The sequence below is a fragment of the Chenopodium quinoa genome, unplaced genomic scaffold (genome assembly GCF_001683475.1).
Source record: "Chenopodium quinoa cultivar QQ74 unplaced genomic scaffold, ASM168347v1, whole genome shotgun sequence".
In the NCBI taxonomy this organism is placed as follows: domain Eukaryota; kingdom Viridiplantae; phylum Streptophyta; class Magnoliopsida; order Caryophyllales; family Amaranthaceae; genus Chenopodium; species Chenopodium quinoa.
Window position 1 is genome coordinate 634,872 of NW_018742410.1, and position 23,051 is coordinate 657,922.

At 34.1% G+C, this 23,051-nt stretch overlaps 2 protein-coding genes and 1 long non-coding RNA gene across 5 annotated transcripts; 1 reads left to right on the forward strand and 2 right to left on the reverse strand.

The window, feature by feature from the left end:
• The first annotated feature begins 1,146 nt into the window (after positions 1-1,146).
• LOC110705391 (synaptotagmin-5-like) lies at positions 1,147-8,768 on the forward strand. 2 transcript variants are annotated; one of them, XM_021883243.1, is made up of 13 exons: positions 1,147-1,634; positions 1,777-1,881; positions 1,975-2,025; positions 2,132-2,252; positions 3,128-3,249; positions 3,616-3,717; positions 3,959-4,033; positions 5,351-5,430; positions 5,824-5,974; positions 6,052-6,282; positions 7,221-7,514; positions 7,638-7,751; positions 8,253-8,768. In XM_021883243.1, the coding sequence occupies exons 1-13, from the start codon at positions 1,530-1,532 to the stop codon at positions 8,397-8,399; spliced, it is 1,698 nt and encodes a 565-aa protein (XP_021738935.1). In that variant the 5' UTR covers positions 1,147-1,529; the 3' UTR covers positions 8,400-8,768. The 2 variants fall into 2 exon arrangements, with proteins under 2 accessions (XP_021738935.1, XP_021738943.1); XM_021883251.1 differs by having other exon boundaries at positions 1,509-1,634; positions 1,787-1,881.
• A 1,836-nt stretch (positions 8,769-10,604) lies between these two features.
• On the reverse strand, positions 10,605-12,064 carry LOC110705417. Its single transcript, XR_002508072.1, has 3 exons — positions 11,037-12,064; positions 10,765-10,856; positions 10,605-10,648 (listed from the first exon to the last, which is right to left on the reverse strand). It is a non-coding gene; the product is annotated as an uncharacterized LOC110705417 (long non-coding RNA).
• A 196-nt stretch (positions 12,065-12,260) lies between these two features.
• Positions 12,261-23,044, reverse strand: LOC110705406 (bifunctional purple acid phosphatase 26-like). 2 transcript variants are annotated; one of them, XM_021883272.1, is made up of 10 exons: positions 22,732-23,039; positions 20,453-20,693; positions 19,765-19,962; positions 18,942-19,053; positions 17,751-17,977; positions 17,001-17,139; positions 16,034-16,254; positions 14,444-14,565; positions 13,745-13,906; positions 12,261-12,811 (listed from the first exon to the last, which is right to left on the reverse strand). In XM_021883272.1, exons 2-10 carry the CDS (start codon positions 20,642-20,644, stop codon positions 12,775-12,777), a joined length of 1,410 nt encoding a protein of 469 aa, XP_021738964.1. In that variant the 5' UTR covers positions 20,645-20,693; positions 22,732-23,039; the 3' UTR covers positions 12,261-12,774. The 2 variants fall into 2 exon arrangements, with proteins under 2 accessions (XP_021738964.1, XP_021738955.1); XM_021883263.1 differs by lacking the exon at positions 12,261-12,811 and adding an exon at positions 12,841-13,043 and having other exon boundaries at positions 22,732-23,044.
• Between the last annotated feature and the right edge of the window lie 7 nt (positions 23,045-23,051).

The following is a 23,051-nucleotide window of genomic DNA, read 5'->3' on the forward strand; positions in this document are numbered from 1 at the left end:
AATGAATTGAGATTGACAAGCAAAAACAAAGTATCTAATTCCTTCCCACTACAAATTCAAGAAGTGGTACCATATTCTTTTTCTTTGCTTGTCTCCAAGTAAAGTGATTTCTATGTTTGTTTTTGATAACTTAATTTACTTTTCTTCGCATACACCTGAAGGTAAATTTGCACAATACACTGATTTTTAAATTTGAAAGATTTTACTCCGTATTTTCTAATTAATACGGAGTAAAGTTTTTATGTAGTACGTAACTAATTTTTTTTATACAAGTATGTTTCAAAATTCACCCTTCCTCACCCTAAGTTATTTGTCATTAATATGAAAAAATACATTACTTTCCTGCTATTTAATTTATAATATTTCTTGAGTAACCAAAAGACTAGTCTGGATTACATATAATTTGTCTAATGTTATAATTAAGACAGACGAGTAACATAATAATTTTGTAATAGTCCGTAAGAATGTATTTTTTCTCACAACTTAAGAAACAAGACTTTGATTGATTTAGATATTTACGCTTACTATAAAATTCGTCAACTTAGCATTTATGAGACCGTACGAGTACTTTTTTTTTTTTTTTTTTTTTTTTACAATGGTAAGAAAAAACTAAAAATTAGGAAATCCTCCTCATGAGGGGTATTCCTAATGCGTCAGAAGAAACAATGGAAAATAGAGAAGAATAGTTACAAGGCACAATATCCATACTATCACTATTTTGTCAAAAAAAAAATAAAAAAATACTATCACTAACTAAGTGACCAACATTTGTTATTTAGTCTGCTACTTGATTTGCCTCCCAAAAGATATGACGAATACTCCAATTATCGAATTTTCCAAGAAGAGAACAATTGTCTTTAACAATATGATCAATTTGCCATGGTGTGGACCAGATGCCTTTAACCGAGTTAATTAGTAAAAGATTATCACTTTCAATTATAATATTTTTGATCTCATACTCAAAGGACAGAAGAATTCCTTTATAAAGAGATATGACCGTACGAGTACATACTACATTATTTCAATGAGTCATTGGCACATTCTACATTTATACTCCGTACAGCCAAGAACCAACTAATGTTTTCAAAGCAATGAATTGTGAAAACTAATCTCATAGACAACAAACAAACAAACACCTTGTTTGGTATAAAAGGGAAAGTTAAAGAATCAAGCAAATCAAAAAGTGGTTGCAATGGAGTAACTTCTCCAACAATAAAAACTACCTTTTCTAAAACTGGAATACACCCTCAAAATTAACTAACAACACAAACCCAAAAGCAGAATTTTTTTTTATAATAATCAACAAATTTTATTTTATAATCCTAAATTAATTCACATAATCACGTTCGTACATTCTCGCTTCTTCACACCTTCTTTTGGATTCTCCCCTTTTCTATCTCCTAAATGCTCACCACCTGTTCGATAAAATGTCTCAATGAACGAAGACATCAAAATTAAACCCCATCAAATTCTCAACATATTTCACCAAACTGATCAAAACCCATTTGATTTCAGCTAAAATTCTAAAAATGGGTTTTGTTTTAGGAATTGTTCTTGGTGTTGCTTCTGGTATTGGATTGATCATGGCTATGGTTTACTATGAGAACATACGCGCCAAACGCCGCACCGATTTGGTCTCTTTCTCTCTCCTACCTATCTTAATGCAATCAAATTCGATTTTTAATGTGTTATTGTTGCCAAAGATCAAATTTTTGTTGTTGCTGTTTAATGGGTTTATGTTGTTGGGCATTAAAATTCTGATTTTTGTTGCCTAAGGCTGCAACAGTGGCTGCTTTCTCTAGGATGACAGTGGAGGATGCTAGGAAGATATTCACACCTGAGCAATACCCGCCATGGGTTATCTTTCCTCAAATGGAAAAGGTAGTTTAGATTGTTGCAATCTTCTTGTTTGGGGTTTTTGAACATGATATAATGGTAACAAATGAAATAATATTGGGTTTTGTTAAATTGCAGCTAAAATGGCTTAACACTCAGCTAGAGAAACTATGGCCTTATATTAATCAAGTAAGTAATTTCATCTTGCAATCATTGAAATTGGTCATAAAATACTCATAACTATGTATTGTGATTGATTTGGAAATAATTGTGTCAGTTTTGGCTGTTTAATTAGGCAGCATCAGAGCTGATTAGGAGCACCATGGAACCGATTCTTGAGCAATATAGACCTGTCATATTAGCCTCCTTGACATTTAAAAAGCTGACTCTTGGAACTGTGGCCCCTCAGTTTACAGGTCAGTGTGCTGATTGTGAGTTTGTGAAACATCGGGTGTTGAATCGAAATTGGTATACAAAATATTTTAGCTCTTGATTGAAGTTTTTGTGGCGTAAATTGGAGAATGTAATCGATTTTCGTTTATATTGCACACGTTCATTTAGTGAGATAGTTTTATTTTCTATCACTTGATGTGGTGTTTATTGAGAAGTAGTTGATTTGACACTTTAGAAATTTAGCAATTAGCTGAAATTGAACCATTTTCAACTTCATTTAAGGATAAATGTGATTTGTTTCTTCTTTAAATGATCATTATATTACTCTCTAGTGGTCTACCCACCAGAGGTTATGTCAGCTATTAGAATGATGATTAGCAATAGCCTGTAAGCTCTTCAATGCTGGAAGCTCTTGATATTGAAAAGATTAAAACAAATCAACAGTATTTTGACATTCGAGATATTATTCATGAATCATTATATGCTTCTTTGATTATTATCATGTCCATTAAAATAGATGTTGTTTAGCTTCTCATGGCCCTAATTGTGGTCCTGATCATGATCAATGTTATTCTTGGTTGAGTGTTGAATGGTGATGTCTTGGCAGCACTCTTAATTAGAGGGCCTAAGCACTAATCAGTAAATCAAGCTCTGTTGCACAGTTTTGCCTATACTTAAGGGTAGGTGTGTGAGTTCGGTTTAATGATTGAAACTTCAGATTTTTTTTTTGGAAGTATCTATGTGGCCATGCCTTTTTTTAGTGTCATTATCTGATACAGTTTGTAACTACTCTTACTAGTTTAATGATGTGCCGATGTAATATGACATGTTACTACTCTTATAGTTAAGAATTTACTGCTGGTTTTTTTTTTCAATGCGTGATGATATGGGTTTTCAGGAATTTGCATTCTTGATAGTGAACCTGGGGAGATAGTCATGGAAATAGAGATGCAGTGGGATGGTAATCCAAACATTGTGCTTGATGTGAAAACTCATGTTGGTATTGCTCTGCCTATACAGGTACATTTGTAACCTCTTCAGTTCTTTGCAGTAGGAGTAGCCTTTAGGATGAAATTATGATGCATTATTTACTGAAGTACACTATATAACTGTACGAGCGCAAATTTTTTATACACTTAAGTGCTCATGTATGAGCCTACATCCTCAATTGTCTCTCCTTCCCAAATTTATATCAAAGAAGAGTCAGGATAGCACGATTTAAAAAGTTTTGATCCAGTCATTGTGACCTTATCTTATTTTCACAGGTTCATTTTCTGTATATCTTTTTTCTAAATAATTCAGATCTTCATAATTTGGATTCTTAATTGTTTTGATATGGTTTCTCACTTGCTAATTGATGTTATTATTCTTGATGTGCATATTTAGATTAAAAATATAGGTTTTACTGGGCTCTTCAGGATAATTTTCAAGCCTCTTTTGAACGAGTTTCCTTGTTTTGGCGCTGTATCTTATTCACTAAGAGAGAAGGTAGAGGTTTTGTTCTGGATTTATATTATCTTCATTATTTTGTCTTTTCTGCAAGGACCTTTATCCTTATATGCCTTCCATTATAAAATGGGAGATGACATATTGGCATCTTTATCAGAAAATTTACAAATGAGAAATAGAAATTAGCATATCAAAAAAGTTGAATCAAAACTCAAAGTTGTGCACTTTATTAGTTTCGTTGATTGTCTGTCAATTGATCCATCTGTTTAATTCAACGCAGAAAGACTTGGATTTTAAACTCAAAGTTATTGGTGGTGACATGTCCATGGTTCCAGGACTTTCTGATTCCATTGATGTAAGAAATTATTTTTCTGTAAATTATGCTTCTTGTAGGTTTGTTGCAGATCTGTTGAATAGATCCTGCTATCTTTTAAAAATTGGGTAGCTTGAATGTTCTTTTTTATGGTTTTTTCTCAACTGAATCGTTTAGTCATGCATTATTATGGTTTTTGGTGTGTTTAAAGTGTATTTATTGGAAGCCTATTCCTTGGTAGAGCAAAATGAAGAGAAAATTGCTGTCAATTCATCAGCAATTTTATTGAACTGTGAGGTAGTGTGGGGTACATACGGCTTAGGGTTTAGGGTTACAGTTTCTTGGAATCCTGTCTTCATAAATTGTGTAATGCACTACCTGCATTATAACTTGATACAATAGGGGAGCAATGAGAGAAAGAGAGATTTTTTTTGCCCTACATGTTTACTGTTTAGTACTCCTTAGTATTAGTACCAATAGCAAAGTACAGTTGTTACCTTTTTGTTTGTCACTTTTATAACTACCCTTTTTTGTGTGTTCGAGTCAACCTACATTAGCTACGTTTTTGTTTACCACTTCTTTAACTTGCCATTAGTAGTCTTTTTTATATAATGACAACTATATTTCACACAGATGTTTTCCCTAGGGCTGCTAGGGGTCCTTGGAATCATTTTTCTATTTTAATGGGTATAAGCTTTTGTATAGAACAGCCTTCCCAGATCATTCCAATTGCGAGGGCTACGCTTGCGCATATTCTTGCTATTTCCATTGTTGTGTTTAAATCCTATCCTGTCGCTATAATCCTAACTTTACCATTTCATTATCCCATGCCTCTTACGGGGATCAGACAGTCAAACACTCAAACCTAAAAGCACACAAGCAGCACTGTAATAATGGCTTTTGATATTTAGTATTAGGACATGAACAGTTTAACTACTTCGTAGCTTTTTTAAAAATAAAAAGTACTTCTCATTTTCCTTTCTTTTTTGTGGGACAATGATATTGGCTTAGAGTTTGTTTTCATTAGAGCTTGACTACAATCACATATCCTGCATGCACCTTTAACTATGTCTGGAAATTTCAGTAAGATAATCTGTTCAATCCTTATGATTAGAAGGTAAAAAAAACAAAAACAAAAAAAAATAAAAACTCATTAGGCTGATCATAATTCTTTCCCTGTTGAAAACAGTTTTAAACTCATTGTTTTTCTGTTCCCTAAAATTTTCTTAATTTGATTTACATTTCTTAATTTTGATTGATTTACATTATTGTATAGGATGTATTATGTATGCAAAGCCTTATACATTTACTTCTAAGCTACTGGGCTGTAAAACCTGAAAATCTGGCATAAATTTGCAGGAAATGATAAGAGATGCTATAGAAGACTCTATAACGTGGCCAGTTCGTAAGATAATACCAATTATACCTGGAGATTACAGGCAAGTGTTGTTTCCTCTCAATGTTCTCTTTTGAAGGCTTCATCCTCATTTCCTTTTTCTTAAAAATAAATAGGTTAGAGAATAGAGATGATGTCCGTAAAATTGTCCAAATGAACCCATCAATCTTTTATCTAGTGTCAATAGTAAAGTTCAAGAGACCTTAACTAAGGCTCTGCATATAAAATTGGCTATGGACAGCTAAAAAATGTAATCATATAGAGATGATGACCGATAAAAAAAGCTTTGGAATGTTTATTTTTTTTCAAACATACATTGAATCTTTGGAGGGGAATGTACTTTATTGAAAGCTGTGTTGAAGAGGCAAAAATATAACAGATAATATAATAGTAGTGGTTTGATGATAGTTTTGTGTGTGAACCTTTTCTGGTGCAGTGACTTGGAATTGAAGCCTCATGGAATTTTAGAGGTGAAACTGGTGCAAGCTAAAGAGCTATCAAATAAAGATCTCATTGGGAAGTCTGATCCTTTTGCTTCCTTATTCATACGCCCATTACGTAACAGAACCAAAAAGAGTAAAACTATTGTAAGTTTGTGTTCTATTCTCTACTCTAGTTTCAAATGTTTTATTTTATCTTAGATGACGTTGTAGCATTTCTTCAGAGCAATCAACTGAATCCAATATGGAATGAGAGTTTTGACTTCGTAGTTGAGGATCCTGCCACGCAACATTTGACTGTTAGAGTCTATGATGATGAAGGTCTTCAGCCTCCTCAACTTATTGGTTGTGCACAAATACCAATTAATGTGCTTGAGCCTGGTAAAGTGAAAATTGAATGGTTAAATCTTGTCAAGGACCTAAAGGTTCAGAGGGATAGAAAAAATAGAGGTCAGGTAAGGAACCTGTCTCACAAATCTTTACTGATTTCCTTTCTATTTAGGTTTTTGTATATGAAATGAAAACAAATAGAGAGCATTTGCTAATTTTTCAATGTTGTATCAAATTGCCTCTTCACAATGATTTTAGTTTCCTTATTTTTGACATTGTGTTCAGGCGGGGTGTTCAAAAATATCCGATCCGAAATTTCGGATATTCAATCCGATTTTAAGGTTTCGGATATTTCGGATCGGATATCCGAAAAAAATTTTGGACTTTAAGATCGGATATGGATCGGATTTTGTCCGAAAATTTTAACTACCCGATCCAAAAATCCGTTGATCCGATCAGAAAACCCAATTATCCGATCCAAAAATCCGGATATCCGATCCGAAAAGTTCGGATCGGATTCGGATCGCAATTTCTCTGATCCGAAAATTTCTGATATCCGAATTTTTGGATCGGATATCCGAAAGTGAACAATCCTGCCAAGTAGCAACCCAATAGCTTGTGAATTTATTTATTTTGGAATATAGTTTTTGATTTTTATTATATTTTTATATTATTGGTTTATTGTGAATTTCATGTTGTGATGACACTATATATTTATCCTGCTCATATATTATCTAGTATCTACTATGGAGGTGCAAGTCAGTGAAATTTAGTTTCAATTTCTTATCTGATACTTTGATTTTTTTGAAATAGGGTAGCAGGATATCAAAGTATAATGAATGAGAATGATTGAACTACTTAAGAGTAGAGATAATGAAATCATCTGTTAGAAGTATATTGGTGATAGTATACCAGATTTGAATACAAATGTTTCATATTTTTGGTTCATTCCTCTCAATTCTTAGCTTCTTGCCTTCTTTTATAAACCTCGTGGTGAGGCTAATAAGAGAGAAGCTTGAGAAAGAGGAGACTTAATTTTCACTTGGCTCCTTTCGGAATGCAGGTTCATCTGGAGCTCTTATATTGTCCATTTGGCACTGAAAATCAGATTCTAAATCCTTTTTCCTCTATTGTGCCACTGACGGATGTGGAAAGAGTCTTGAAAGACACAACTGAGGATGATGCCAGTGATATCGAAAGAAAAACCAGTGAAAAGAAGCATGAGGTCATCCTTCGAGGGGTGCTTTCTGTAACAGTGGTATCTGCAGAAAATTTGCCAGTTATGGATCTGACTGGAAAGTCTGACCCTTATGTGACTGTGTCACTGAAGAAGGCAGGAACAAAAATGAAAACTAGAGTATGTATTCATTATTGATTAGTGTTTGCATTACTGTGCCTTACTGCCTTAATCTATGGTTTGCAGTTGGATTGGTCTTCAGAAATTGTTGCATGCTTAACCAATTCCTCTATTCAATTGCAGGTTCTAAACGAAACTCTAAATCCAGTTTGGAACCAAACCTTTGACTTTGTTGTGGAGGATGCTTTGCACGAATTGCTTATTTTTGAGGTGTATGATCATGACACAATCGGAAAGGTAAGCTCATTAGCCTGAATTTGACATTTCTTCTACTTGTCCACAAATAGTTAATTACATTTATTACCAGGACATCAATGCAATGCTTTGTTGCCCAGTTTCTATGAAGTCTCAAGTACCTTATTCACACTGTTTCCAAATTACGGAGTATTTATTATTTTTGGTATTAAAAGAGTTTTATAGTTCACAAACTAACTTGAGATCATGAATTTTAGATATAAGTAATTATATTGATGCCGCTCAGGGGGGGGGGGGGGTCAGATATTTTAATACATATCCTTTGTATAATTACAAGAGGTTTTTTCAACATTACCACACAGTTGCAAAGAGGATATTTCTAGTTTGCATCGGTTAAAGTGTATACTTCTTCTGTATTGTACAACACCAAAAAATTTCTTTCACCTATCCAATGTTGATGTCAAATTGTTGTTTAATATGATGTTAAATAGTCAGATCACTCTCTGGAAAATTCAAATAATTTATCTCAATCTAATATTGCAGAATTATATGGGAAGATGCATCATGACACTTACTAGAGTACTGCTGGAAGGGGATCTCTACGACATCTTTGATCTAGACGGAACAACATCCGGAAGGCTAGCCTTGCATCTGAAGTGGACTCCTCAGCCAATAATGAGGGATGTTTAAGTAGGAAAATCACGATGCTGTGAAAGGAGTGCTCGAAAGGTACATGAATGTCAAAATGTTTCCTCAACTTTCCTCCCTTGTTTGAGCATATGACTCAACAAAAAAGTGCAACTCAGTTCAACTTCCATGGAATATATGTTATGGTCAGACCAAGGGAAAGGCTCAAGTGATTAAAGACTTCTGCATGATTCAGGTCATTCTGCATGGTAAATGATATTTACTACTATAGATGTAATGACTAGAGTATGTACATAGGATTTTTAGAGTTTTTGTTCAATTATTTTTCTGCTAAGGTGATCTGATTTCTACATCATGTATAAAATTCGTTCATATGAAGTACATAATATTACATAATGGCATAATGCATAAGTCATACAATGTGCTTTTTAAGTCGTGCATTAAAAAATAGTCACCCCTTCCCCACCACCCCGCCGGCGCCTAGGTTCGGCCCCCTTTTGTCGGCCCTCCCCCCACCCTTGTCATCGGCCCTCCTGCTTTCCCCCAAATCATCATCCCCTTCCCCAACCCCCCTCGTCTCTTTTCTATAGTTACACTTTTGACTTTCATGATTTCTAATGCAAATCTTTGACTATGTATACATTCAATATAGTTTGAGTAAAAAAAATAATAAAAATTTGATATTTTGACAAATCTAATTACATGTATTTAGGAGGGGAAGAAAATTTGTGACAACTGAGTAGCCGCCAATAATATGTAATTGTAACTCCGAAAGTATATTTTATTGTAATCATAATTTGTATCTGCTTGTATGTTACTTCCAGAAGTGAAATAAGTTTATCAGCCAATCAAGATTATTCAACAATTAAGTCAATTGTTAAAGTCCCCTCTCCCTCCAAAAAAAATAAAAATAAAATAAAATTTGCACTCTTTGTGAACATCACCATTGGAGGAAAAAGTAAAGCTTTGAGATTATACAAAGTCAAAGAGGTGAAAAGTACAATTTTGTTTTGCTTGTGTTTCAAGTTTATTTATGGCTTTCAAAATTGCATTACACAAAATTTGGAAGATAAATGTGGTCGTGTGGAGTCTTAGGTCGAAAGCTTAGTAAAAGGTTAAAATTGTCCATCTAATAGATAAAACATTATAAATACAATAATTTTTTCTTCAAAAAAATAAAAATAAGTACAATAATTTTCAAATATGTAAAACATTTATTAGTTCAATCTAAATACATTTTTTAAAAAATAAAGCTAAAACTTGGGCATAAACCATATAGGAGAGAAGAATACTAGGAATTGAAATTATATCAATTGTTATTATACCAGTGCCTCTATGATAAAATGGTTGAATTTTTCCTGTGACTCACTAGTGGAAAAAAACGTTATTTGCAGCACGCCCAAACCCCCTCCCCCCCCCCCCCCGCAGCATTTTCATACGCGGCATATGTGAGTGATGCAATTACTGGATATTATTTGCAGTGTGCATAAAACGCTGCAAAAAATGGAATAATTGGACTATTTGCAGCATGTCCAAGCTAGGTGCGTTGTAAATAGTCCAATTATTTGCAGCATGCATAGTTGGGGGCGTTGCAAATAGTCCAATTATTTGCAGTGCACTCTAGCTCGACACGTTGCAAATATTTCATTTTTTTTTTTTTTGGTATTCCCACCTCAATTTAGACAGAAACATAGGATAAATAGAAACAATTTTGATGATTTTATTAGTCGGCCAAAAATCAAGGTCATTACAAATAATTCCATGTAAATCATAGGGGTACTCCTCTAACTAAACACGAAAACCATTAAACTATTTTTTGTCCTTAATCCTTTCCTTCATACTTCCCTCAAAAAAAAAAAAAAAAAAAAAAAAAAATTTCCTTTCCTTAATATCAGAACACCAGCTATTAAAGTCCCTTCCCCCACCTAAACTCGTATCAAGCCTCAATACTGAGTGATTCCACATCGAGATCACAGATGGGCACATCAGCAACATGTGCAATTTGTGCATTGTCGATTCAACACCTTCTCCACACATTGGGCAAATCTGATCACACTGACCACAAATCTGTTCCAAAGCCTTTGAACCTGCAACCACGTGTTTCATTATCAGAATCTACAGCCATGAACATTACATTTATCTGCAGTAAAATCTTACATGTAACAAAACCTGCCAGATACATAAAACCATGGTTTTATAAAAAAGATTTTACAAGCTGCAAGGCAATGATTATGAGAGCTTACCAGAGAGGAGCCAGGGGTGTTGACAGCTTTAGAAAAGGATACGGCCACCTGAAAATGTATATAATCATGTTAAGTTGATTACTACTCTAGCCTAAGATAGATAAGATAAGATAAGCCGCGGAGGGAAATGACATGAATGAAGCTAATAGTTGAGGAGTGCTGACCAAGTGAAACCACATAAGTTGATGAGCCATTGAAAGTTGACATATGCTGAGCTCCACAGCACAAAATAAGCTAGCCAGAACCAAGGAAATGTCTGTTCATCGATCACACTCAATTTTAGCAACTAAACAATTCATCAAGTCACAAATAGAAACATATATACAGTACATGATTGAATTTATTATCAGAAATTACTAAATGAATTATACATACCGCAAAATACATCATAGTTAAAGAGTAAGTTCACAATAAACAAGTCAAATCAAACACAGACCTAGTTTTTGTATTCCTTAATGTACTGCTCGCCCCTCTTGAAGATCAGCTTCCTGTCTTGAACTCTCTTCTTCTTCTGAACATCCAGCTACTCCTTGAACTCTCTTCTTCTTCTTCTTCTTCTTCTGCTTTTTCAAAACCAATTCCGGTACAACAACTTTAGTAGCCTCCTCACCCGTTTCTGTTTAACAAAAGTACCAATAATTAAGCATCCAAAAACACTAAAATCAAATTACATTTCATTGATCGTAATCTAGATATACTGTGAGTGTAAATAGCAGACTATGTGTCTTAAGAATTACATTTCATTTGATCCATTTCCTGCTGTTTTGATGTCTATGTTAAGTGAATGAGCTGAGTAAATTTAAAAATTATAAAAATGAGAACATTAAATGTCCCAATAGTCATTTTTTTTCCCTTAACATGCTGTTTCTCAAGGTAGAATGCTGTTGTAGAGTACGTCAATTCTTGACTCCATACTACTTTAGATAGATATACATTTGCGCTAAGAGTAGGAGGGAAAAGGGTGGAGTTGGGAGGTTTTTCTTTCCTGTCATATTTCGTATTCCTTGTCTAAGTTTGCTCTATTTATTCAGTAGCTTATTTATTATTCCTTGTCTAAGTCTGATTGATTTCATGTTTCACTCTGCATCCCTTGGTGTGCACGTGTTGCCGCAAATTAAAGAGCGTCGAAATTGACAATTCCGGCGATATATGAAACTGCACTTTATGTTTCAAGCTTTACCCGACTCTTAATTTGCTTGAATCTCGTGTCCATGACTGCCATAAGGATTATAACTACTTGTGCCCATCTCCAAAATGTGCAACTGTAATTAGCAGTGAAGATAAAACCCATGAATGCAACGACTTCTACATTAATGTTTCCCTAACTTATAATGTTTCCCTTTTCAATATGGCGCATTATATACGCAAGATAAAAGATGCAACATAAGAAATCTATCAGGCTCGATTTATTTCTTTTTTTCCAAAATATTATCCTCCTTATTCAAAAAAATATAAAAAAAATAGTGGGTTTCATTCCTCAAAAAGAAAACAAAATTAGTGGGTTTCAAAATTTTTATTAAAAAGTCAATAATTATTAGGTATTAAAAATAAAAAAAAAATACTTCGTAGGCTAAATAATAGGATATGACTTTCCTAAAATACAAGTATATTTTTTTAGATGAATGGTAGAGTTTTTTTTTTTTATTTTTTTTATTTTTTATGAATAGTAGTTTTTTTTAAAGGATGAAAAGAGTTATTTTAATAAAGTAAAATTTATCACCCAAAACCCCCCATTTCACTTTATATACTACGTATTAGCTAGAGATAGATACTCCATACTTTTTTTTTTGACTTTATTTTTTACCATTATATATTGTTGAAATAGTTACATTACAATGTCTATATTCATAATTTTTTTAATAAAAAATTGAGAGTACTTCAAGCTACACACAAACAAAGAATTAAATTACTAAAATAATAAGGGCATACAGATCATATCATTTTACTTGACTAGCTTTACAACCCAGGTTGCAAATTACACGAAACCCTAGATCAGCCAGCCGTCCGTCCAGGTCCAATTTAGGTAAGATGTGGGAGTTCCTGAAGCATATAAATACTGCTGCTCTCCTCAAAAAATGGAAACTGCTTCTATATACTCATGTGCATCCCTCAATGTTTGAGTTTAACAGGACTGTGACAGTTGACATCAGTACCAAAATTGATACATCCCTATCTCAGCCTCCTCGTCTCCTGCGACGCAGGTTGCTAGCCCTAGAATACGATAAACAAGTATCTTTTTAAAGATTAGACCATCACATGTAAGGGGAGCAGGTAAAATACCTCATTATCTCACTACAAGTCTACAAGCTACAACCATACTAAAATATAAAATCCAACTTATTTGCTACCTTGTGAAATGTTACTACTCTAATAGTATTGTGCACATCAGAATCGACTATTGATTTCGGACGGAGTACCAAGTCCAATGATTCGTGTAATAAACCTAATTCGATATAAAAAGTACAATCAGAACTTCACATGAAAAATGCTACAAGCTATGAAATCATCATAATGCAAAACTCAACATATTTTTGTAATTTTCTTTTTAGTTATTTCCTTACTATAAGGCTCCAAAATAAGAAAATTTTGTATTTATGTTCATTAGAAAAGATAATGTATCCCTCCCAAAATTCCCTCCTAACTACATCAAGACTTTTTTAATGACTGCATTGGAGATGTAAGCAAGAGTCCACTAGACATTTCCCTCCAAAATACATTTTTTAGTTAACTAACTCCCAATATTGTAAAATGATTGCATTGAAAATTCCTGATTTGTTTCATACATTAATTTTAAACCGATCATGGTCAATTTTCACAAATTATTTCAATTTTTGATTAATTTGGGTATGGATTCCTGACGTGCGAGTGTCAAATGTAGGTAGTTATTTGCTGAATTCAGGTATCAAGTACCCAATCTTAATTCGATTACATACTGGGTACCCAACCCATGCACATGCATGCAGCCTAAGCAGCAAATAGAAACACACCAGATTTTATCAAATTATAAACAGATTAAAAGCAAGAGTTTTCATCCTCTCTTATCTCTTTGTTAACTACCTACACAAACAGACACACTCACCCTTTTCTGAAGGTATTAGAGAAGACTACAGAATGAGAAGACTAGAGGAGAGCAGCAACACATACCAGTATTGATTGTGGAATACCGCAAAATCTGTTGGTATACTTTTCCCGTCATCATTGCGATTCCAATGGTAAATTGCATGGGTTCTGTTTTGTATTTCCAGTGTGGAATGCCCATAACTGGCTTCTCGAAACGCAGAATAGTCAGGTTGTGGATCCCAGAACCTGTAAGTTGAATAACCCTCAGATACACAGAATGATCATAAGAGAAGATATCCAAGATGCAAAAATAACCATGATCAGGACTAGTGTCATTCTATATGTTCTGACTTATTATCTTTTCTTAAAAAAACAAAAAATGGTGGCAAGCTCAGTCAGTTTGCATTAACCATGATCAGGACTAGTGTCACTAGTGTCATTCTATATGTCCTGACTTATTATCTTTTCTTAAAAAAAAAAAAAAAAAAAATGGTGGGAAGCTCAGTCAGTTTGCATTAAGAAATAATGGAACCAGCATACACAATTGTTTTTTTTTTTTCCCTGAATAGTCAGAGGGGGTCGTTCAGGGCTACGGTGATTTGCCATTTTCCAGATTTTTTTTGTAAAATAAAAGCAAAACCTGTTCAGTACAGGATTATTTTGAGTAACAGAACTTCCTAACATGAACTACAAAAGAGTCCCCAGAATCAACCACCAGTCCACCATTGTGAAAAGCAGAAATCATTAATCAAAGGAATGTCAAGCACAATTCATCATACTTACTTGGCAGCTAGACCTTCTCGATTTCCACCGTCTCCAACGGTTATGTAAACTGGAGCTGCTTTATCAGGTACAGGATACGGATCACCATTTGTTACATTGTAGTGTATGTTAGACATTCGATACTGAAATCAACAAAAAAAGAAAAAGCTTGTGTATTAGGCATCCAGGCTTTTACTCAACCCCCAAGTCCTCAACCCAGGGCTAAAATAGAGAGGAAAAACTTGTGAGCAAAACACAAAGGTTTGAGAACCAAACAAGAGAAATATATAATTTTTAAGAGAGTTCAAAAAGAGTGGCAAGGGGATAGTAAAGAGAGGAAAAACTTGTGGGCAAAACACACAAAAAGGTTTGAGAAAACCTTAGCAGGGGAGATAAGTAGAGTTTGCAAAAACATGAGTTCAGTAAATATTAAAATAAAATAAACAAAGTATATACAGTATATAAAATCACGATACATCCTCGCATGCATTTTCTCCCTCCACTCCACCCAACACCATGTTTTTCTCAATCCCCAAAGCACTCATATCACTCTCAATCACCCTCTTCCAAGTTTTCTTAGGTCTTCCCCTGCCCCTCGCAATCCCATCACTTGCCACTCTTCAAGCCTCTTACCAGAGCCTCGCTTGATCTCTGATTTACATAGCCAAATCATATTAGACTAATAAAGAAAAGATTAAATATGGTTCGGTTACTACCTTAGTTTATTTTTAACACCATCAATTAGCCTATAAAGATTACAAACCATGCTTATCAGACAGATTGACAGAAACAAGGTGCAGACTGCATAACAGTTTTCCCTGATTCCCCAAGTAGTTGTCAGCAATTTTGGGAAGCCTCACAGAGTTGTCACTTGTGGTCTTATTATTTCCGCCCTACAACAGTGTCCCACAGAGTTTCTCATTTTACCTCGAGGAAATAGATTCTAACTGATTGTGACAATTAAATGGGAAAGCTCCCAGTGGAGTTAATAATGTTCAGCATGTCCAAAATAAGCAAGCCCTGGCCAATAATTGACTGACCCACATACAGGGTTCCCCTCACCCCTGCCCCATGCTGACCCATCAACAAATTCCAGGCAAATGCCTACTGGGCACTGGACAGCAAGCACAGTAGTGGCTCTCATGGGATTGAACCATGGGCCATGGGAAGTTGAAAAAAGGCAGGTGCGTAGCCAGCAAACCAAACGTCTTTCATTAACAGACTGTAAATGATAAATTTTATCAGATCTATCCTATCCCACTTCAATCCTAAACCCAAAACAAAAGTTTCCAATGCCTAAAGTCAAGCCATGTAAGTTTAGCTGTATGAACCTCCCAACTTCAACAGTTTCCGTTTATTCCATAGCAACTTCAAACCATATTCGAACGTCAGAGCATGAAGTCTGATCAGATGTTTGACCACCCCATTCCCAAGTTTTATTATGGCTATAATTTATAGGTATCTCAGATCTGTATGCTTATAATCAAAGAATTGTATGCTTTATATTCTTTACATAGCAAGGAATGTTTGAAGTTCAATCTTAACATAGAACAATATAAGCAAGTAGAACATGTATGAAATCCCAGGAATAAAGGAAAAGAATATACATACTGATCTTTCATAAGCATGGACATGGCCAGCAAAGACAAAATCAACTCTGTACAGAACAAACCAGCTCTCAAACACAGAACGCATACTTTCACCCTCCATATAATGGGCTACATTACTGCTGTAAAGAGGGGCATGCATTAGAACAATAAGCCAAGGTGTTTTTTCTCTATTCACCCTTCGGAGTTCTTCTCTGAGCCACATCCATTGTGGAGTATATTTAACTGTTCAAGATGAAGATAAAGTCATCAGCATGTGCAGAGTTTGGAGTCTGGCAAAATCCAAGCATCACCCAGGGAATAGTACATCGAAGTATTTAATGAACAGAAAATTGAAACAGTAAACCTAGTAGGAATATAGCTCTACAAAATGTTGCAATACCTATTTTCCGGCCAGAAAAAACAGGTACACCTTTACAATAATTTATTCTTTCCATGAGAAGTTTAAAAAGTAATTAAACGAACAAAGCATTGAAGTTATATGAAAACAAAAGATAAAACAATATTATAAATATAATCATCAGAATCACATGGCTGGGTTTAAAACATGGAACATATATGATATTTCATCACTAGAAAATTGTATCACTTAACATAATATTTATATATTGATTAAAATTTGACCTATTATTTCTAATATAGAATGAAAACATTAACACTGACTCCAACCCATTACCAAGCTTTAATGCTTCAAGAGTAATCTAAAGACCTAGATCAAAGGCTACAGAAACAAACCACCTAATGTTCTATTCATCTTTGCATTTTCACTTTTTTCAAGTTTTTATTTTTTTTTTCTTTTGGGAAGGGAAGGGGGGGGGGAGCCCTATGCTAGCTCAACACAATCTTGACAGCAATATATGAATTTTTCGTGGATAACAGAATACCACTATATAATCAAATGCAAGAATCAGATCAAAACAATTCATAGTAAACAGATCTGCATGAAAAGAATACAAGGAAGAAGAAATCACCAAATGGAGAATAACTGGATAGTACAATAATATGAGAAGATGCACGACGAACAGAATACCAGAGAGGGCTACTGCTTTTGGAGGCAACATAAGGAGTAGGATATCTATGTAGGTAATTTTTGAACATAGTTAGTTCCCCCTGAAAAAATATAGCATAATATAAATTAGAGAAATATGGCAGTTAAATCTTATAAAGCAACACAAAACGGAAGCATAATATCAGCTAGCATCTACCTCTTGAAAAGTACAAGGATAACAAGACACTTTACTCCATATCCTAAATCTTGTGTCCAAACCAAATGGTGCAAATTAAAGAAATTGGAGGAAGTATACAGCAGTACCAAGATTATCAACCAACCTCAAAAGACACTAAAAAAGGACACAACCACAAAATATGTGCAGCTACAACGCCAATTCTACATCAACACCATTTTATAATGTAAGACACACTCCAGTTGACAGATTGTATATCACTCATTTAAGCACCAAAGGCATTCATACAAATTGACAAATCCCAGATATGGGATGTTGGAGATGGGCAACTGATAGAAATATTCTATTAACTCTTCTAGGAAAGTGGTCCCTCCCCTTGGCTCCATAGTCTTCTTTGGTATATTTAAAAAACTATGTTCTATAATTTCAGAAGCGAAATATATTATCTCTTGCATACCCCCCTCCCCAACACAAAAATAAAATAGAATAAATTAAACACCTGATAAAATGTTGAGGCATCTGCAACCATAATCTTACCAAATCTGGCATATACTCTATCTCATGATTGCCAGCCGTCCAAATCCATGATTCGTATGCGGCAATTGGCTCAATGAAGCGGCCCCAAGAATCCCACCTAACCCCAATATCATTGTACTTATATTGATCCGCATAAGAAAGATCACCCACGAATAGTACAGTTTGTGCCCCAGTTTGCTTGTAATGCTGGAGAGTAGAAAGAGAATTGTATGTTTGACCTAAGTCACCTAATACAGGAAAATGAGTAGGTATGAATTGCTCAATTATCCAGCTATAGAGTGCTCAGAAAGATGTGCATCAACAGGAAAAGAAAAAAAGCACCAAGACGGAATGGATGTTGCATAATACATCAGCTATCGCAACCACAGATACACAAAAAGGTGAATTTATGTCACCAATTAATATCAAAGGTTCTAATTGCCAGTCTACCTCTAACACTCAGTATTGTCAGGAATACTACGCTGAGTTTCTGGTAATGGAAATGTGTGAGAAAATGCATGCAATTGAAACCAATGTTATACTGTTCCAAACTTCCAAACGTGCTTGAATCGGCCATAAATCTAGCATATCCATCACGTAAGAATGTAAGATACCTTAGAATACTCAATAGACTTATATTTACTTTCACCAAGATGTCTATTAGGCTCTATGCTACATACTTTATTTTCAGTTGTGGATGAACAACCCATCACATGTGTTGGAAACATCATACATTCACAACACTAATTAATAACCACACTATTGATACTCAGCAAGAAAATAGCCTCTGCACTCAATCAATATTGCATGACTTATTGACTTGTATAATATTTCTCAACCTCATAGTGCTCATATAGAGCAGATACATGATCTCATATACTAACACAACATGTTCAAAGCTGAAAGATGTATGGATCTGAAACAACCACAATTGCAATATTTGGATCTGAAAGCATGACAACTGCCAACAAAACCTAACCATGCATTATTAAACTAAATTTTTAGATGCTACTTTCATAAGGGAATAGTAAGGAATAAGATAAAATAAAAAAAAAATAAACAAATAAAGAACAAAAAAGGCCCCCTAAAACTCGAGTAAACTGAACAGCCGCAGATGAAGCTTCCTATGTATAAGTTCACAGTAGATTCTGACTAATCAGCCTCTGCCTAAGGATAAAATATTCATCCTACGACTTTCATTACAATACTTACCGATGATTCCAAAAGTATAGGGAGAATCAGGATGGATCCTCGGAGGTGTTTGAAACCAAAATTCTCGAGACAAGTCACTTGATCCAATCTTGTAATAGTATTTTGTACTATACTGTAATGTAAGGGTATGAAAAGAAGTAAGATTGTAAGATCTTAAAAGGATAAAAAAGAATATTAGATGAAAGCATATTAATATTTGATTAATTAAATTACTTCAACATCAGAATTATCCAGATTAATTAAGTATGATGTAGTTTTATCATCTGTAATGAGATGAGAAAGATAGTAGCTGGCAAAACATTGAATACCGACTGAAACAAAATTAATATACCATCAAAAGTAATTAACATGATCTAGAATTCTAAGAGTATCTACACATATCTAATGTCTATAATATACTATAATTTTTTAAAGTGCAAATATACTATAATTTTTTAAAGTGCAACTATTTCTGATGAGAGTGGAGAGAAAACTAGACAACTACAGAAATTATTGAGTTGGGGAGCTTTTACTTCATTCTTTTCTAATGTATAGAGATTATCAAAGGTGTCTAGAGACAAAGTTCACTTATCACCCAAAACATAAAAAATGTCAAAAATCTTACAAATGTAGTTTGACAAACATAGCTACTCCTATGATGCACTTGTAAGAGAAATTGAGGAAGGCTTGAATTTTAATAAATACAGTAAATTAAAGTGTTCGACTTGATTTTGAGATGCCATAGCAGTATGACACAATGTCTAAATATATTAATTTAAAGGTGTTATCTGAATCATTATATCATACGCATATCAAATAGCCATTCACCAATAAAAGTACATACCTCAAGACCATCAAGAAGACAATAATGAATGAAACCAGAATTATATTTATAGAAAGTGTAGTTGGTCACAGTGCTTTCAACACTAAAGTTGTACTCCTTGGATTTTCCATATTGTAGTTTACGAGGGCCTGGTTCATCAAGTGTAACCCATGAAATTATGACAGCCTTCCCATCATAATCTCCTTGGGTTATATGAACCTGTTTGTCATAGAATTTTTGAAAATAGATATTAGCAAGAAGTTTCACTTTAATTTGAAAATTAAGGAATGTGATTGCATGTCAAACACTACTAGCAAAAATATTATAAGTATACTAATCAGCACAAAACTGATGATCACTTGTTTATCCTTGTTCCTCTTTCAGTGAGAGAAAGTACATAACGGAAGTGAGGATGGATAGGCCCTTTCAGAATGGTTACAGAAGGATTCTTTCACAGTCCTTTTACATTTTAGCACCAAAATCGAGAATATAATACACTTGAGGACAATTTGAAGATGCACGCAATGCCAGCTTCTCTACCATATTCAATATTTCTATTTACTGTAGTATTGAAGATAAATGTACCACATAAATCATCTTAAATAATGATTCATGTTAGATTTCAAAGGGTACATATATATTATGCAGCTCAAGCATACGCGTTGTATAATTTATTAAATATTTGAATGTTAATGAACAAGCTACAAACCTGCTGAGGAATATTGAAACCCTCTGGAACTGCAAAAACTTCATTATTAAGAGGGATGTCAACAGAAGGCCATTCTGATCGTATGTAGGCGCTACTTATCCCAGCATGCCCACTGCTCAAAGAACTCAATATCGTAGAAAACAGCAATAAAAAATGAATGCGTAATCGCTTGGTCCTGAAAGCTACGAGCATTGATCCTCACAAAGCACTAGTGAGAGTAGTGACAAAGCACTTCTTCCTCCTTCAAAATTGACGGTCCAAATAGAAAAATTAAGAAACTATGTAATATGCAGCCACAGGAAAACATGCCTTTATAAAACAGAAAAAGAATAGCAAGAAACCATGGCACACTGTGTACATCAGAAAGCAATGAAGAAAAATTACACCCAACAAATAGAGGTTGCAAACACCATACAATCCCACAATTCACCCACTTTATTTCTATTACAAAGACACGTTCATTTTGCTCTTACCATAACAACCCATAGTATCACCAGAAACATCATATTTTTACTAACCCAAATACCAGCCCATCAAAGATGTAAAGCACCTCCAGGTTTTCTCTAACACAAAAGGCATACACCATAAGGATCAGCAACATCATATAGTAAAAAGAGATGAGGATTCATATCTGCCTTTTAGTAGCACATAATACACACATTTGGAGACAAGGATAAACTTTAAACTGCTATCAACTCTAAATCCCTTACTTCATATGGACCTTTGTTCTTCCAAATTGAACAGCTTTATAAAAAGAATAACAGAACAAGTGAGCTGAAGAACTTTCAATCAAAATTCTCTGATGGACCCCTCTCTATCTCGAGGATTTTGTCTCAATGTTGCCAAATTGCCAGAACAAGCTATGCGCCTTTGAAACCATTAAGTGTGAAATAGATGTATTTGTAAAGTTGATTAATGTTAAATACATGGAAAAAAATGAATCGATGATGGGCTTCTCATAACAAATAATTCCAATACCCACTCTAGTCCCATTGCACACCAACAAAATTAATCAATGGAAAAACAAAGAAAATGCCTTGTAGATGAGCTTTGATATGTTTGGATAGGAAACAAAGGCAAAAAAGATCCCTTTTCTCCTCTATAACCCCAAATAAGAGGAAATTCTGCATGAATCTCTCTAATATATTAACCACTCCAACCAATATCAGTCGTCAGAAGGATGTTTTTCTAATTCCACACAGCCCAGACCCCCAAGGTGCTTCTATTTTAATTGAAATTAGATAAAGAAGGGACTATTAAGAAGGAAGGAATGAAGGAAGTTTTCCCTCAGTACCAGCCACAGACAGGTTGCCAGCTATTAGTGGTTATGGAAGCTCTCATTTCTTTCAAACCCTTTTCATTCCCTAGTGGTTGCCAGCTCTAATATCTTTCAAAGAAATTGATAATCTTGAGACATTTGGCTTTTGCAGTTAAGGAAGCCATAAAACTAGTTAAGGGCAGGTCATATCTTCTGCTTACTAGAAAATAGTTTTCCCTTCCTCTAAAACCAGGGTGCTTCTCTGTGCAAACCCTTCTCTTAGGGAACTAACTCAAAGCTTTATCATACAGATTACTAGTGATAAAAATAACATTATTAGCTCCCATCACAGCTTCCATCTCACAAACCAACCCTAATCAACAAAAACACACCAAAAAAAACTACAAATACAATTATACAAAAAATGAATCTTCCTAACAAACATAAATTTTTATAACTAAAGTTACACTATACTTCACTTATTTTGGTTCACAAGAAGAAAATTGAGCGTAATCAATGTTTTACTAATATTACTCCAATATTGTTCAATACTCCTTAGTTATTTCCATTGTCTTTAACACTGTAGTATTAAAAAGTTGTGTGTTTCAACTACTCGACTTCAATGCGAACCCTAACACTCTATTTACAATAAGACATTATCATTACATACCTAGCTGATTTTTGCAAGAGTTGTTTTTACTGTATCACATTTTACACAAAATCCAACAAAAAAAACAGAAAAATTAAGAAACCCTAACATTTAACATAGATAATCAATTTGCATCTACATTTCCTCACCAAAATTAATAATCAAGCACATAACTTTCTAATACTATGCTTAGCGTTAAGAAAACAACATACAATTTTCAATTTATGAAATAAACATCCAAATCTGGTATATAGTAACAACACCCAGTTCAATTTGACAACTGAAATCAGATTATAGCATATAATAATATTAAAACTGTAAAAATAATCGAAATTTGATCCTAACATAAAGGGTTTAAGATTAAACAGTTACCTGGAAATTAAATCAAGAACAAATAATTGAATTTCGGGAATTTGAGAGAAAGTATGGTGAAATCGGAAATGGGACAAAGAACAATCAGAATGTTTGAGGTGAAATCACAGAAAAGTGACGACTGTTAGCAGGAAGTTATCAGTAGGTAGGTAGGTAGCCTGGCCAGGTAGGTAGTGCGGAAAAAAGAACAAGCATCTTCCATTCCTCTATTAAAAAATCAAAATTAAAAAATTAAAAACAAAAATTGATCTTCATTTTCTTCTCCAAGATAAAAAATTTCATGCAAATTTGTCACTATTATTCACTAATTCGTTTAATGT

What these genes read in the sequence shown, in the direction of transcription:
- LOC110705391 (XM_021883243.1), top strand. Translation starts at nt 1,530, where the DNA reads ATGGGTTTTGTTTTAGGAATTGTTCTTGGTGTTGCTTCTGGTATTGGA. An exon ending in ATAGAAAAAATAGAGGTCAG is followed by an intron (nt 6,283 to 7,220) that starts GTAAGGAACCTG and finishes TTCGGAATGCAG; the next exon opens with GTTCATCTGGAGCTCTTATA. An exon ending in ATCATGACACAATCGGAAAG is followed by an intron (nt 7,752 to 8,252) that starts GTAAGCTCATTA and finishes CTAATATTGCAG; the next exon opens with AATTATATGGGAAGATGCAT.
- LOC110705406 (XM_021883263.1), bottom strand. Translation starts at nt 20,644, where the DNA reads ATGCTCGTAGCTTTCAGGACCAAGCGATTACGCATTCATTTTTTATTG. An exon ending in TAGAGTATATGCCAGATTTG is followed by an intron (nt 17,140 to 17,750) that starts GTAAGATTATGG and finishes ATATTTTTTCAG; the next exon opens with GGGGAACTAACTATGTTCAA. An exon ending in TCCATGCTTATGAAAGATCA is followed by an intron (nt 14,566 to 16,033) that starts GTATGTATATTC and finishes TGTTGATTTCAG; the next exon opens with TATCGAATGTCTAACATACA.